Raw genomic sequence first — 12,793 nt, forward strand, 5'->3', positions numbered from 1 at the left:
CATGAGCCACGTTACCTCAGATACCATGCATCACCCCTTGGCTCCCAAAAGCCCCCTCCCAAAGCCATGGCTTGCTGGAGAAAATCTCCACACTTCCAGAGGAAGGGCAGCAGATCCACAACAAAAGAGCCGTTCTAAGCACAGCATCTCTACGTGGCCTGTGTGTACTGACAGCTGGCGGCCAGCAGGCTCCTCAGCAACTGTTCATGTTGTGCCTCTATTCATACAAAGATAAGAGCAAAGTACAAAAATGAATCCAAAATTGTGTACTCCTGTCAATAGTTAAGGATGGCTTGTCCACTAAAAACATGGCATTTCACAAGCAACAGTCCTAGACACAACAATGAAACAAAACACATAAATACTACAAGAGGCAGCTTGTTAGACCAGGATACAACTCAAGGATTGAAATGCAGAATCACACAATGGTTTGGGGTAGAAGGGACCTTAAAGCTCACCCCATTCCAACCCACTGTCATGGGCAGGGTTTCCACTCAGCATCTCAGGCTGCCCAGAGCCCCATCCAACCTGGACTTGGGATGGGGCACCCACAGCCCCCGTGGGCAGCAGTGCCAGGGCCTCACCACTCCGTCAGTAAAAAATTTCACACCATAGTTTAAAGAGGAGAGATGGCAGACATGGTCCCTGATCCAACAAGTGAAACAACCCATAAAGATTGTTATTTTGCCATAATTACTAAGATACAAAAAGTTACCATCTTGAAAGCACACTGCAGCAGGCACACGCGCACTTACTATTTTCCCCTCTGCCCTTCTTCCCACCAAGACAAAACCACATCAAGAACACAGCACAAACCCACACTGATCTGACTACAGGAGCCAGTGGTACCAAAGCAGAACCCCACGCCACCAGGCAGAGACACACACTGCTGTGCTGGACAGCCCTGCGCTGGAAGAATTCATCATTCATGGATCAACAATTGGTTCTTTCATCTCTCTGGCTTCCTCAGACTATTATGTACTCTTTCCATCTCAGATCTCCATTACACTCCCAGTTTTCAGCTGCATGTAGCAAATACATCTGAAAAACGTGCAGAAATTAACAGAAATAATCTCAACCAGAAAGGGAATCCATCATCACTTGGTTGGTGCCAAGAACTGACTTAACACAAAACTGTGATAAAATCACAGCCACAGAAGCTATGAGAAAAATGTGAAGGCAAAGTGAGGCACAGCAGGAGCTCCTTCTGGCTGAAGACCAAGGCAGTCCATGGAAACGAACCCCTGACATCAATGACCTCTCACGAAGCAAAGTTTAAGGGCTACATACTTCAGCTAATCAAAAACTAAATCAAAGTATACATTAAGCTGCATCTTTAATATCAAGCTGAGCTCCGATAAGCCAAAAGAACAGCACGTTCCGTCATCCTTGAACCAATGGGAACGCGGTGCTTCTGAGCATCACCGCAGAGGAAAAGAGGGAGAAAGAAAGTCCCGCGGCTCCTCGCAGCGGTGCCCCACGGCGGGAGCACGGGCAGCGGGCAGGAGGCCGCGGGAGCAGCGCTCCGAGCAGGATCGTCCTTCCAGCCCCTACCCTGCGGCGCTCAGGCAGGTGACCGCCCGGCAGGTGACGTGAGCTGCCTGCCAGGAGCGCTGCTCTGGGCCCCGAGCCGGCTGCGAGACGTTGGAGTCAGCCGGGCCTCTACGGCTTGTAAAGATAACGAGCATAAGGAATAAGGAGCATGAATAACGAGCACAAATACTGCCGTCTCACGGCACCGGGGCAGGCAGGGAGAGCTGCGCCCCGCGGTGATGCGGAGGGGCCGCGCTGCCGCCCGTAGCGCCCCGGGGAAGGAAGGGGCGCCCACCGCAGGGAGGGAGAGGCAAAGAGGGGGAGAGGGTGGGAGCTGCCGCCTGCCCTCACCGTCGATGTTCTCCCGGTCGCTGATGTGCTGCAGGTTGCAGCCGGTGTCCTCCCGGCTCAGGTCGGCCTCGGGGCGGTAGGACTCCAGCCGGGAGTGGGCATTCCGGCGCAGCTTGGGGCTGGACGAGACGCAGCAGGAGGTGGTGTTCCCCATCTTCTCGGCCCGGCCCGGCGGGGAGGAAGCGAGGGGCGGCCGCTCAGCGGGGCCGGCGGGCGGCCATGGGCAGCGGAGCGGATGAGGGGGAGAGGCGGCGGCGGCGGCTGCGGCGCCCTGCGGCTGCGCTCCCCGGAGGATCCCGGCGTTGGCTCATCCGCGGCGGCGGCCCCGCGGCGCGGTCGTACGCCGGCGAGGGTTGCGGCAGCTACGGAGCGCAGCGCGGGCAGGCGGCGCAGGGCCGGCCGAGGCTCAGCCCCATCGCCGGCGGCGGGGCCGCCGCGCTCCTCCTCCGCCCCCGCGCAGCCGCGGGCTCCGCTCCACGCGCGCGCGCGCGCACCCACGCGGCCGCCCCACAGCCCCCGCGGCCGCCGCCGCAGCAGCAGCAACAGCAGCAGCAGCAGCAGCCCCGGGCGGCCTCCGCTAAGCGGTTCCGGTTCAGGCGGGCGGTGACGCCTCCGCGCCGGGCAGGCGGGCGGTTGGCGGTAGCGGAGTCGTGCCCGCTCCCCGTGTGTGCGGGTCTGCCCGCGCCTCGACCGCCCGCGGTACTGAGTGGGGCGCGGAGGGCCCGGGTCCGCAGCTCTCAGGTGTCCCCGTATCGCAGCGCGGTTGTGCGCGGCTGTACGTAATGTGGGAGCGTGGCTGTGTACCGCGGCGTGCCGTGGAGCGCAGCCCCCGCCCGGCGGGGCGCCGGCTGCTGCTCGCTCTGAGGCGCTCAGCTGGCGGGAGCCTGAGGGCCGCCCCTCCGCTGCCGCTGCCCGGGGGACGACCCTGGCGGCGGCGTTCCTCTTTCCGCCGCCGGCCGCCTCCCGCGCTCCGTGTCACCTCGGGGCTGGGCCCAAACGCGGCTGCAGCGCTGTCAGCCCAGCGGCGTGTCTGTGTGCAGTGCCGGGGCGGCTCTCGCTGCCGGTCCCCGGGTCCTTAGGAATCCTCTGAGGACACCCCTACGAATAGCAGTGTTCGGGGCTTTCCCAGCCAAACCCATGTTGGGTGTCAGTGTAAGACTGAAGATGCAGACCGTGGATGATAGCTCCTTAGCTTTTTTAATATTTTCTTTTCTTTTTCCTTTTATCTCCGCAATCTAAGCAAATCTCATGACTACTGGAGGTCTGAGTCATGGCAGTCTAATGATTACACCAATAACTTCTGAACAGAAAAGCGTTTGTGTATTTATAAAAAATGCTTCAGCTTTTCTCATGATATCTGATGTTCTTGTAAGATCTGCTCGAGGCAGATAACTACACACAAGGCTCTAGGGTTATCGTTTCAGTCACACATTGCAAAGAAAAAAAAATGTTCGTTTTCAGCTAGCTTCAATATGTTCTTGATGTGAATGTACTCTAGTGGGTGCAAACCAAAATAGTAAAGAAATATTTCTTCTTAGAACTGTTGAGCATGGGCTCCTGTCACTAATTTTGCTGTACCTTAAACAGGGATGTGGAGAGGCCCTCTGCATCTGAGTAATACAAGCATGTGCAGCATCTTCTACGTCAGTGCCTACTGCAGTTTGCCTCCCAACAAAAGCACATTCAGGATTTGCTGGTGCTCTGCTTCAGAAGAACCATCGTGTACAGGATGTAGCATCCCACTACCGTGTAATTCACTGTTGCTGGGCATGCCCTGCTCTCAGACCAGGCCTTGCCATAAGCTCTGCTCACCTCACAGAGATGCTTAAATAAATCTCTGGTGGGCATCAGCAGCAACCAGGAAATTTCAAACACAATTTTGTCAGAATGAAATCTTAGAATATAAAATGGAATAATGTTACTGAGACATCCAGTTTGCCACATCTCACTAGGGCTGGAGAGACTTCTGTGGAAGAATTCCTCACTTTCCTGCCTCTTACCAAACACGATAAGCTAGACAAGATATTTCCTTCATTGCAAAGAACTGTTTAAACCAAGTATTCTAAAGATAGATGTTAAAAATGTTCTTAAATACGAAATATTTAAAACCTGTGGTCATCAGTTGTGGCCATGTAGTCACTACGTAGCAACCTATTTTCTTTCTTGCAGTCATTTTTTCTGGATTTCTCATGTACCTTTACTCCTCCTTTCATCCCAAGACCTTGCTGAAGAACATTCTAATGACAAAGGTGCTACAATACATATTTACAGATAAGGGCAAACAAAGAAATGCTTTTCTGGAGTAATGGTCTTGTATAGTTTTCTAAGAGCTGAGATAAGTAGATAGATGAAGTACATCAGGAAAGCATGTTTGGTTTTTGACTTCTTTATTAGAGCTATATCCAGTATATAATGTGAATTATTAGTTGATAAATGTTGGTACAGTAAAGCAAGAACTATTTGCTGTACATTACTGACTTGCTTAGATGTAATGTGCCTCTAAACACTGTTTGTTTTTATTTGCCTAGAGACCATTCTGAAGTTTAAGATCATGCATTTGCCTGAATTTTTCCTCCTGAGGAGCTTTATGCAGCATCTGAGGAATACTATAAAGCATGTAAAACTCAGGCCAAGACTGAGCTACCTCATCACTGAGGTACCTGTTTACAACGGGTTAGCTCCTGCATAAAGACATTTTTAAATCTGTAGCATCTTCACTATGCAGAAGACAATGTACTTTTATAAATTAAATGTTAATGATGTGACTCATTAAACGTTGTTCTTGAAATCTTCTTGGTACATCATCAAAAGCTGTACATGATTCAAACCAGCAGATGCAGATTACTGTTTTGCTTAGATGCAGTTTCTGTCTATTTGGGATACAAAGAAATGATAAATGTTATTTATCACCAAACTACTTTCTGCTTGCAAACCTAATGATACTGGAAGCACAGGTTTAAAAAAATCCATTAAAATAAACAATTGGTGATAACTGGAGCTTTGACTCTGGTTATCTTTCATATACACACAGAAATTTGTCATGCAATACCTTCCCCACACTGCCACCTAATGCTTAGTAGGAGTCCTACTAATACTTTAGACTAAGTCTAAAATGCTGTTTTGCCGAATTTACCACAGAGTTAAGCATTGTATGGGATTTTAAGCAAAAACTTCAAATAAACATGTCTGTGTACAACATGAACAGTGACCTGGCTGGTCAACTGAATCATGACCTATACTCTGTTAATTGTAATACCTACATTTATTTTGCCTGTAATACTAACATCCAAATCAACTAGAATGGCAGTGATTAACAGCCGAGGGATATTAGTTATCAACTCTGACAATATTATTTATTGTTACTTATGTTCATTATTGTAATTCCAAATCCAGTGGCAGCAAAACTATTTTGATTCCGACCCAACCAAGATGGCAGAATCTTTTACTGTGTTCCTCAGGAGAATACATTGCCATATCATGTCTCAGTCTTCACTCAGATGTTCACCCTTATGGAGTGCAAGGACTGATCCTGTGGTACGTTTCCCCTTTGCTTAGCTGTTGATTCTTCGAGGATTAAGGCAGTCTTGTCTTTCTTGGAGTAATCCAGTTCTTGCCAAAAAACATCCTTTCAGCCATCTCACAAGCTAACTGAAGTCCTTCCAGTGCCTACTCCAACCATTATGCTGTCAACAGAGGCAGCTGGAGGTTTCAGTGGTACTTGGCAAAATGATCCTGCAGTGACTGCACACAGCAAAGACACCAAGACTTAGCAAGATTAATGTAATATATGGAGCTACTGCTTAGTGTGACCCAACTTAAAATATTCAGATTGCATATCAACTGAAGTGAGCTCTTTGGTGAATAGCGCTTCTGTTTCTTAGAAAGTAAGCAGTGTTTTTGAATCAGAGAGAAACATGTAATGAGTAAATCATTATTTCTTTTGAATACAAGGGAAAGAATTCAGGCTACCTGCCCCGTGCTTTTAACTCCTGTGCATAAATTAGGATGCTAATCTCCTGCCAGCCACTGAGAAGCTACTATTCTAAGCAGGAATTCAGAGTACAAAGTCAGTGTCCTGCCCTGAAGTACATGAACAATAGAGGATCCCATCTGTTTTCATTTACTCCACAAAAGGTGATTCAGGGATGAAGGTGATACACCCAAGAGCAGGTGTCAGAAAACTTCCCTAAACATACATAGCCCAGATAAGTGTATGTTATTGCCAATTCTCTCACTGGCTTGGAATTACCACAGAAATGAGCAGTTTCCCCCAATTAGGGAAAGGCTGATCATTATTTTGGTTGAAGCATTTCAAAGACATACTGAAATTTTTATACATACCTAACCATTTGTAATTTTTGTTATTTCTTCAGGGATAGAACAAGATCTGAACGTGGAAGCAGCCAGAAACCCACACATTATGCATGAGGGAACATCTACGATACAGCACAGAGCTGCTGTTTAGCAGATGAAGAAGCAGTAAGCAAGCAAACTGTACCAGGGAAGCTTTTGCACTGTGGGGGAAGGCACAGGCAATTGGATTTAACCATCTGGGTGGAATTTGACTGGATTAGCTTTGGCATAATTTCACATACTCTTAATTCATTAGTGAATGGAGTAACTATATTGGAAAACCACTGGGGAAAAACAACATTGCCTCTGATACCACTGTCACAGCAGACAGAACACAATCCCATACAGTCTCTCTCTGTTTTTCTCTCTTCATCGTCTCCGAGGCTAGTTTTTTTTGTGCCAGCGTGTGTCTTCCCATATCAGGATTGGCTGCCATCCCTTGGTCTGAGATCCTGGCATGTGCAGAGCAATAATTACCCAATAGTATGGCTTGATGACTACTAGAAAGGGTGGGAATGCTCCCTCCTGAACAATAAAATCTCTTGTATAGAAAAGCCTAACAAAACAAAACAAAATAATGTGTAAAAATGGGTAGTGCTGCCACAAAGCACTTTGCCAGCTGGAGAGTCTATTCCAAGTATGAATAAGAGGCTACTGTGTTTCACTCTGCTTGTGAAAGATCCAATTCTATTCTATAAAGAGGTATCTGTTAATGTTTTCCGATTTCATACAGGTCTAGGCAAGTGTAACTCCTTTCATCTCAGTGAAGTTGCTCCTCGTTTATGCAAAGAGAAAAATCTGAACCTGGACCAGAAATTTGGGTGAGCATATTCAGACAGAACTGTTTTCTCTCAAGTTGATATTAAATATATATTAAAAAAAAAAAAAAAAAAAAAAAAAGAAAAAACCACAAACTTTCATCTGCTTCTCACTGCAAGCAGTTTTGCATTTCAGTCTTGGCAGTTTGCACTTAAAAATATCTGTGCAGTAATGAGCTATTACATGTTAACATACAAGGGATTTAAGTGTTCAGAAGTACAGCTCACTGGAAAAGCATGTGTCAGCACATACATATGCTTGAGCTGAGCACTTTCTATGAAGGAAAACATCAGGGAAGCTTTAGCCTACAGCTCTCTAGAAGATCAACCTTTTTAACACAAGGAACAGAGAGCTGTGTTTGAAGAAATTATATAAACATAAGTTAAAGATTTCAGAGACAGTGAGCCAAGCTAAATATTGTGAACTACAGAAACTCATCTCAAGAATTGCCCATGTGAAACATTCTCAAAAGTATTACCTATATATCTATCTTCAGTTGAAAATGGGCCTTCCCCATTTAATGTTAAAATCAAGAGTCAAACAAAAAAGGTAAAAAATTCTCTGTATGAAAATTAAAGCTCCTGAAATGTCCAGGTTTTCAACGAATTGTCCGGGCATAAGCCTCTGTTGATTTTTAGCAGGTTACTACAATTATGGATAGCTGTAGGAATACATTAAGAATCATCCTCCTCAAGAAAAATCCCCTATGTATATGCCTGGAAAATACAGAAAATAGAAGCATGGAGAAGAGAACCATAAATTAACGCATTTAACAAAAGAACAACAGATGCATCACTTAGAGTGTGTACTTCATAAATATTTTGTTCAACTTTCTCAAACCCTGCATGGATTAGACAGTACCCTTTCCTTTGAAAAATAATGTAAAATTAAGAACTGCTCAACTAAATGGAGCAAGATTTTTATTTTATTTTCTATTTGAACGATGAATTCTGTGCACTCCCAATGAACACTGATATCAGTGTCCTTTTGAGTAGAAAGGCTGGTCTACAGAACTACTAAGAAAATGACTTCTATTATGATTTTCAAAGTGCTTTCCTCCTCAATGAAATGGTACCAAATACCAGTGGAATTAAAAGTGAGGCTCCTGCATGGAAATTCAAGAATTTTCCTCAAACACAGGAAAAGCCAGCATGTCTTTTAGAATCAGTTTCCATTTCCACAGATGAAAAAGGAAGAGACGGCTGCCTCCTTGAGCCAGGCAAAGCTTGCTTTGGTTTTGTTTCTGCTGCTATTAGCAAGGTATTGGTAAGATAAATCATAAGTGATCTGAAGGGAAAGCTTAACATGTATTCTGCCATAAATCCTTCTGCTTTTTCATGTACTAAACTTTACGTAATCACGGAGATAGCAGCACTCTTCGCTTTATTTTTGAGTAACAACCCACTGATTTGCACACATTCAGAGAATCCGAATTCACTTTTCTGCTCCACTGTAGACTGTGTGCAGGACTTTCAAAAACCCCTTCATCATTTCTTAGATCTCTTTCAGTAAAACAGCAATAACATCTGTTTCAAAGGGTATTTGTAAGTCTAAAGTCTTGGAAATAGCAAGTTGTTCATATATTACAGAAAAGGAAAACAAATAAAACGATTAGATTACTGTCCTCATAGATACTATACCCAATGTGTTATTCCTGATGTACACATGATATTGCTTGATGCAGACAGTGCCTGTATCCAACATTAATCATGAACTGTATGTTGTAGCACATTCTGCCTATTAACTCTGCTGTCATCATCACTCAACAAGAAGATGCATCAATTGATTGCAGAAATGCCAATGTGAGAATGTAAGTTCATAGGTTAAAAAAAAGTCATATTTTCTCTATAAATAGAGTCAGTATAAATCACCAGAGCCTGCAATACGGGCTTGGGAAGATTAATCATTGACCTACAAACACTTCCCACTGGATGTCTGTGAATCCGTTTCACAGAGTGAAAAGTGACAAGAAGTAAAGCTGATAACGAACAGGACCATATGGTAGAATGAAGAATAGACTATCCTAAAAAAGTGAAATAAAACCAAGAAGTTACAAAAACACAGTAATACTATTGTTCAATTGTCCTAAACAGTGAAATGTTGAAAAGACTCCTTCACAGTTAATTTTTAATACAAGTGCAGTAACACTTTCCAAACTCTTTAGAAGTGAATACGTATTTTCACCACCCTGCAGTCGAGAAGAGTTTATCATCTTCCATAGCATCTAGAAATCTACGGTTAAACAGGAAACTCAGTGCAGCGATATCTACAGGAAATTGCTGACTAATATTGGCAACAATCTGGTCAGTTTGAATTATACTTCCCATTTATGAGAATGTAATTAATGAAGACAGCTTTATCTCAAATAAACTTCTATCTTTCTGCCTTTCCTTGCAAGTTAATGCTACCCTTTTCTGGAGCCGCTCAGTTAATATTTTTCCAAATGCCTTCTCCTAGAAGAGCTCTATCCTTTACTTTATCAAATATCACTGAAGCTGTGCCACAGGACACTAAATGCATACATTAGAACGGGTATTTTCTCTGGCCAAGATCACTGCAGTGTAGTTTAGGATGTGTCACTGTTCTAAAAAAAACAACTGATTTGGTGATGAGTTTGTTCCTCTACTGTAAAGCCACTTAACTGAAAGGGATTTAGAAATATTAGAATTTTACATTCCATGAACTTTGAACTGACCCATACTTGGACAATTTTTTAAGTACTAATGAGGCACGTGAAAGCATATTATAAAATATGACTAAAAATTATACTTTTTATAGTATGCTTGTCTCAAAATGTAGAAGACAGACCTCCTCAAAACTGTTCTTAAAAAACAGACAAGCAATCTGTATAACACAGGACAGAATATCCGTATACAAGCACATGCACATTTCATTACAGAACTTCTAAGATAGCAAGATCTAATCATTAAATTAAAAAAGCACAATTAAAAAGGCTTCTTTTGTGTCTGCAATGGGTGAGTTACATGAATTGCAGAATTTGGTACAAAATTACAAAGCAAAACTCTTTGGAACGATTTGGCAGTTCATATGTTCATGGATGCCCCTTAGAACTTGAAAGCTGTTTAAATGCAGTATTGGAACTGTATGTGTTTGAATGACACACGTTTGCTTATACAATTATACAACTCGAGTCCCTAACCTCAACGTTCGTTATCTTTGTCCATAGTAATGTCACTAAGATTCATCCCTCTGTTTAAACATATTGGCATACCTGTAACAATAACACAGTATTTTCTCTGTTTCATAATTTTCCCTATTATTCAAACTGAGACATGTTAAGAATTTGTAACTTGTATGGGACTCATAGACAAGGCACGCGTAATTGTGGTGGCTACCATTTCTAATGAGATACATGTTGGCCTAGTGGTTTGGTTTAGGGTTGGAACTTTGATACATTACCTTGATGGAAAATGCTAACATTTTCTATTATTTATCTGGAGTGTCACAGCTCACAGACTCTTTCAGTTTGACCCATACTGCTGATCACCTGCACGCCCATTGACAGGAGGATGTCAAAAAAAAAAAGGACATAAAAATAAAAGAACTGCAGAACCAGCATCCATAAGCACCAAGTGTCACACTGCAAGCCTCCTACTTTCATACAGGCTTAAGCAGTAAATGTACTAGGGGCCCTATAGAATACCACATCACTAAAAACTGAATCACTAAGTCAGTCAGTAAGGAGAATCCCAACAACCCTACAGCTTTGGCCAGACTTAACCTGAGCAGAATTAAGCAGGGCTATCCACCCCTTGCTCTTTATCAATTACTGCTCAGTTTTAACATGTCTCTATTTCTTAAGAATATTTCTTCTTTTTTGCTTTTTTTTTTTTTCCTATTTTTTATTTTTCAAGGACAGCCTAAGAATGACGTGACCAGATTCTGATGGCACAAAACCTGACCTGACTGTGGAACAAACACACTCAAACACTTGGTCTGAACAAACACAGACCCCGTCTCTCTCTCTCAACCTTGGAGAGGCCTGAAACAGAAAAGTACTGCACAACTTGGATTCCTGTTTTTCACGATAGCCCTATAAAAGATGTAAGAACAACCAACAGTAGAACACTGCTCTCAGCTGAAGCTCCTGCATGTAAAGATGTGCGTTGTTCACTCAGCATCGAGCTCAGCAGAACTCCAGCGTGATTTACACAATTTGCTTTGAAAGGTAATCATCCCCAAACGTAGCACAGGAAATTCAGCCAAAAAAAGGCATCAGGAATTCAGCTCTGATGTACGATTTAGAGGTGAGTCATCCAATAACTTGATGAATTTGGTTGATACTAGAGGAACTAGTTTGAAGGCTCATAGATTTAAGATTCTGCCTTGCCCTATTTAGAGTGTCTTATCCGTGTTTTGTCCATTTACAGATAACATCATTAACATACGATGCCATAACGCACTTCCTGCAAGTTAATTGTTGTTTATGAAGTCAGTCTCCAAGAAAAGGACACTGCGTTCATCTTATTCAGCACATTTTAAGAGATAGGAAAAGCCGTAAACCAGACCCACTGGTGTCTTCAGGTCAGAAGAAGCCAACAGAAGGTACCACAGGGAAGTCTAATGTTGTTATGTCCATTCTGGGGTTGCATCCTCTCAGACTGTAAGTGAAAAGCTTTCATGGCATTGTATGCTTGCTTTGGAGCATTTTTTTTTTTTCTTTATAGGAGAGATAAAGCATTACTCCATTACAAACCAAATGTGATTTTAAGCCAGACACAGCAGGAGGCAGCTGTCTTTGTCACTAACAAATTTCTTCTATAAAACAGATAAAATCATTGCCAAAGAAAGTTTAGAGTTGCTGATGGGTTGCAGGTACAGACAGATTTTGTCAGTGGGGTTTTCTGAGAGGACTGTACGTACCTCTCTCTCTTGCGCAATGAAGGAGCTCACTTTCTTAAACTATTATCATCACCATTTCCACTGCAATCTCACTAAGTAGCTTGGAGTCCTATATTTAATGCAAATATTTTGGAAACCTATTATGCATTTCATTTAATTTATTTTACCAACATCTAACTTATTTTCATGGAGAATTTCATACCGGTCTATTTGAACAAACTGATTTGTATTTCTGCATCCATATATCCTGGCCATCACCAATTAAAAGACTTTGCTATCATTCCTAATAATGCAAATCAATTCAATTCCAACCTGCTATATCACATACGTGAGCAGCATGGGAAGGTGCAAAGGAAAACACATAGAAACTGCAAGAGAACAAGGCAATCTCTGGACTCCAGCCAGGACTGCATAGGTCATAGAACACTGCAGAAGCAGCATCCATAACTTAACAGTAAGCAAAAAAATTTTTTGAGTGTTACTGGAAAAATAGAACACAAACACTTAAAGATTTAAAGGATAATAAAGAGGTTTCTGTCTGCACAGAGAAGTAATCACATGTCCAAAGGCTGCCAGCAGCAGTGGCAAGTGGTACTGCAAACAAGGACAAAAATAGCTTCAAACGCTTTCAGATCTGTACTGATTATTAATTCATGTAATTCATGTGAATAACACAACTTTTGACATTGTCATCTGAATCCAAATAAACTATAAAACTATTTGGGTTAAATGAGAGAACTGAGGAACTTTGTTGCCATATACAATTTGTACATTGTGCAACGTTACCTTTAAACCTCCCTCCCTAACAAAAAAAATCTTGAAGAATCTTGGTTTTTGTTGGTTTTGTAAGGGGTCTTTTGTTTGTTTGTTTGTT

The 12,793-nt window shown here is 43.1% G+C and overlaps 1 protein-coding gene across 3 annotated transcripts in view; it reads right to left on the minus strand.

Annotated features, from left to right (window-relative positions):
- Positions 1–2,282, minus strand: part of CCNY (cyclin Y) — a 122,935-nt gene extending 120,653 nt beyond the window's left edge. Inside the window, exon 1 of one of the 3 annotated variants that reach the window (XM_048952172.1) lies at positions 1,885–2,282. In XM_048952172.1, coding sequence (XP_048808129.1) covers positions 1,885–2,038 — 154 coding nt within the window. In that variant the 5' untranslated portion in view covers positions 2,039–2,282. The remainder of the gene's footprint in view (positions 1–1,884) is intronic. The other 2 variants (XM_048952173.1, XM_048952174.1) reach the window with 2 other exon arrangements.
- Between the last annotated feature and the right edge of the window lie 10,511 nt (positions 2,283–12,793).

This window comes from Lagopus muta, chromosome 7 (assembly GCF_023343835.1).
Source record: "Lagopus muta isolate bLagMut1 chromosome 7, bLagMut1 primary, whole genome shotgun sequence".
NCBI classification, from domain to species: domain Eukaryota; kingdom Metazoa; phylum Chordata; class Aves; order Galliformes; family Phasianidae; genus Lagopus; species Lagopus muta.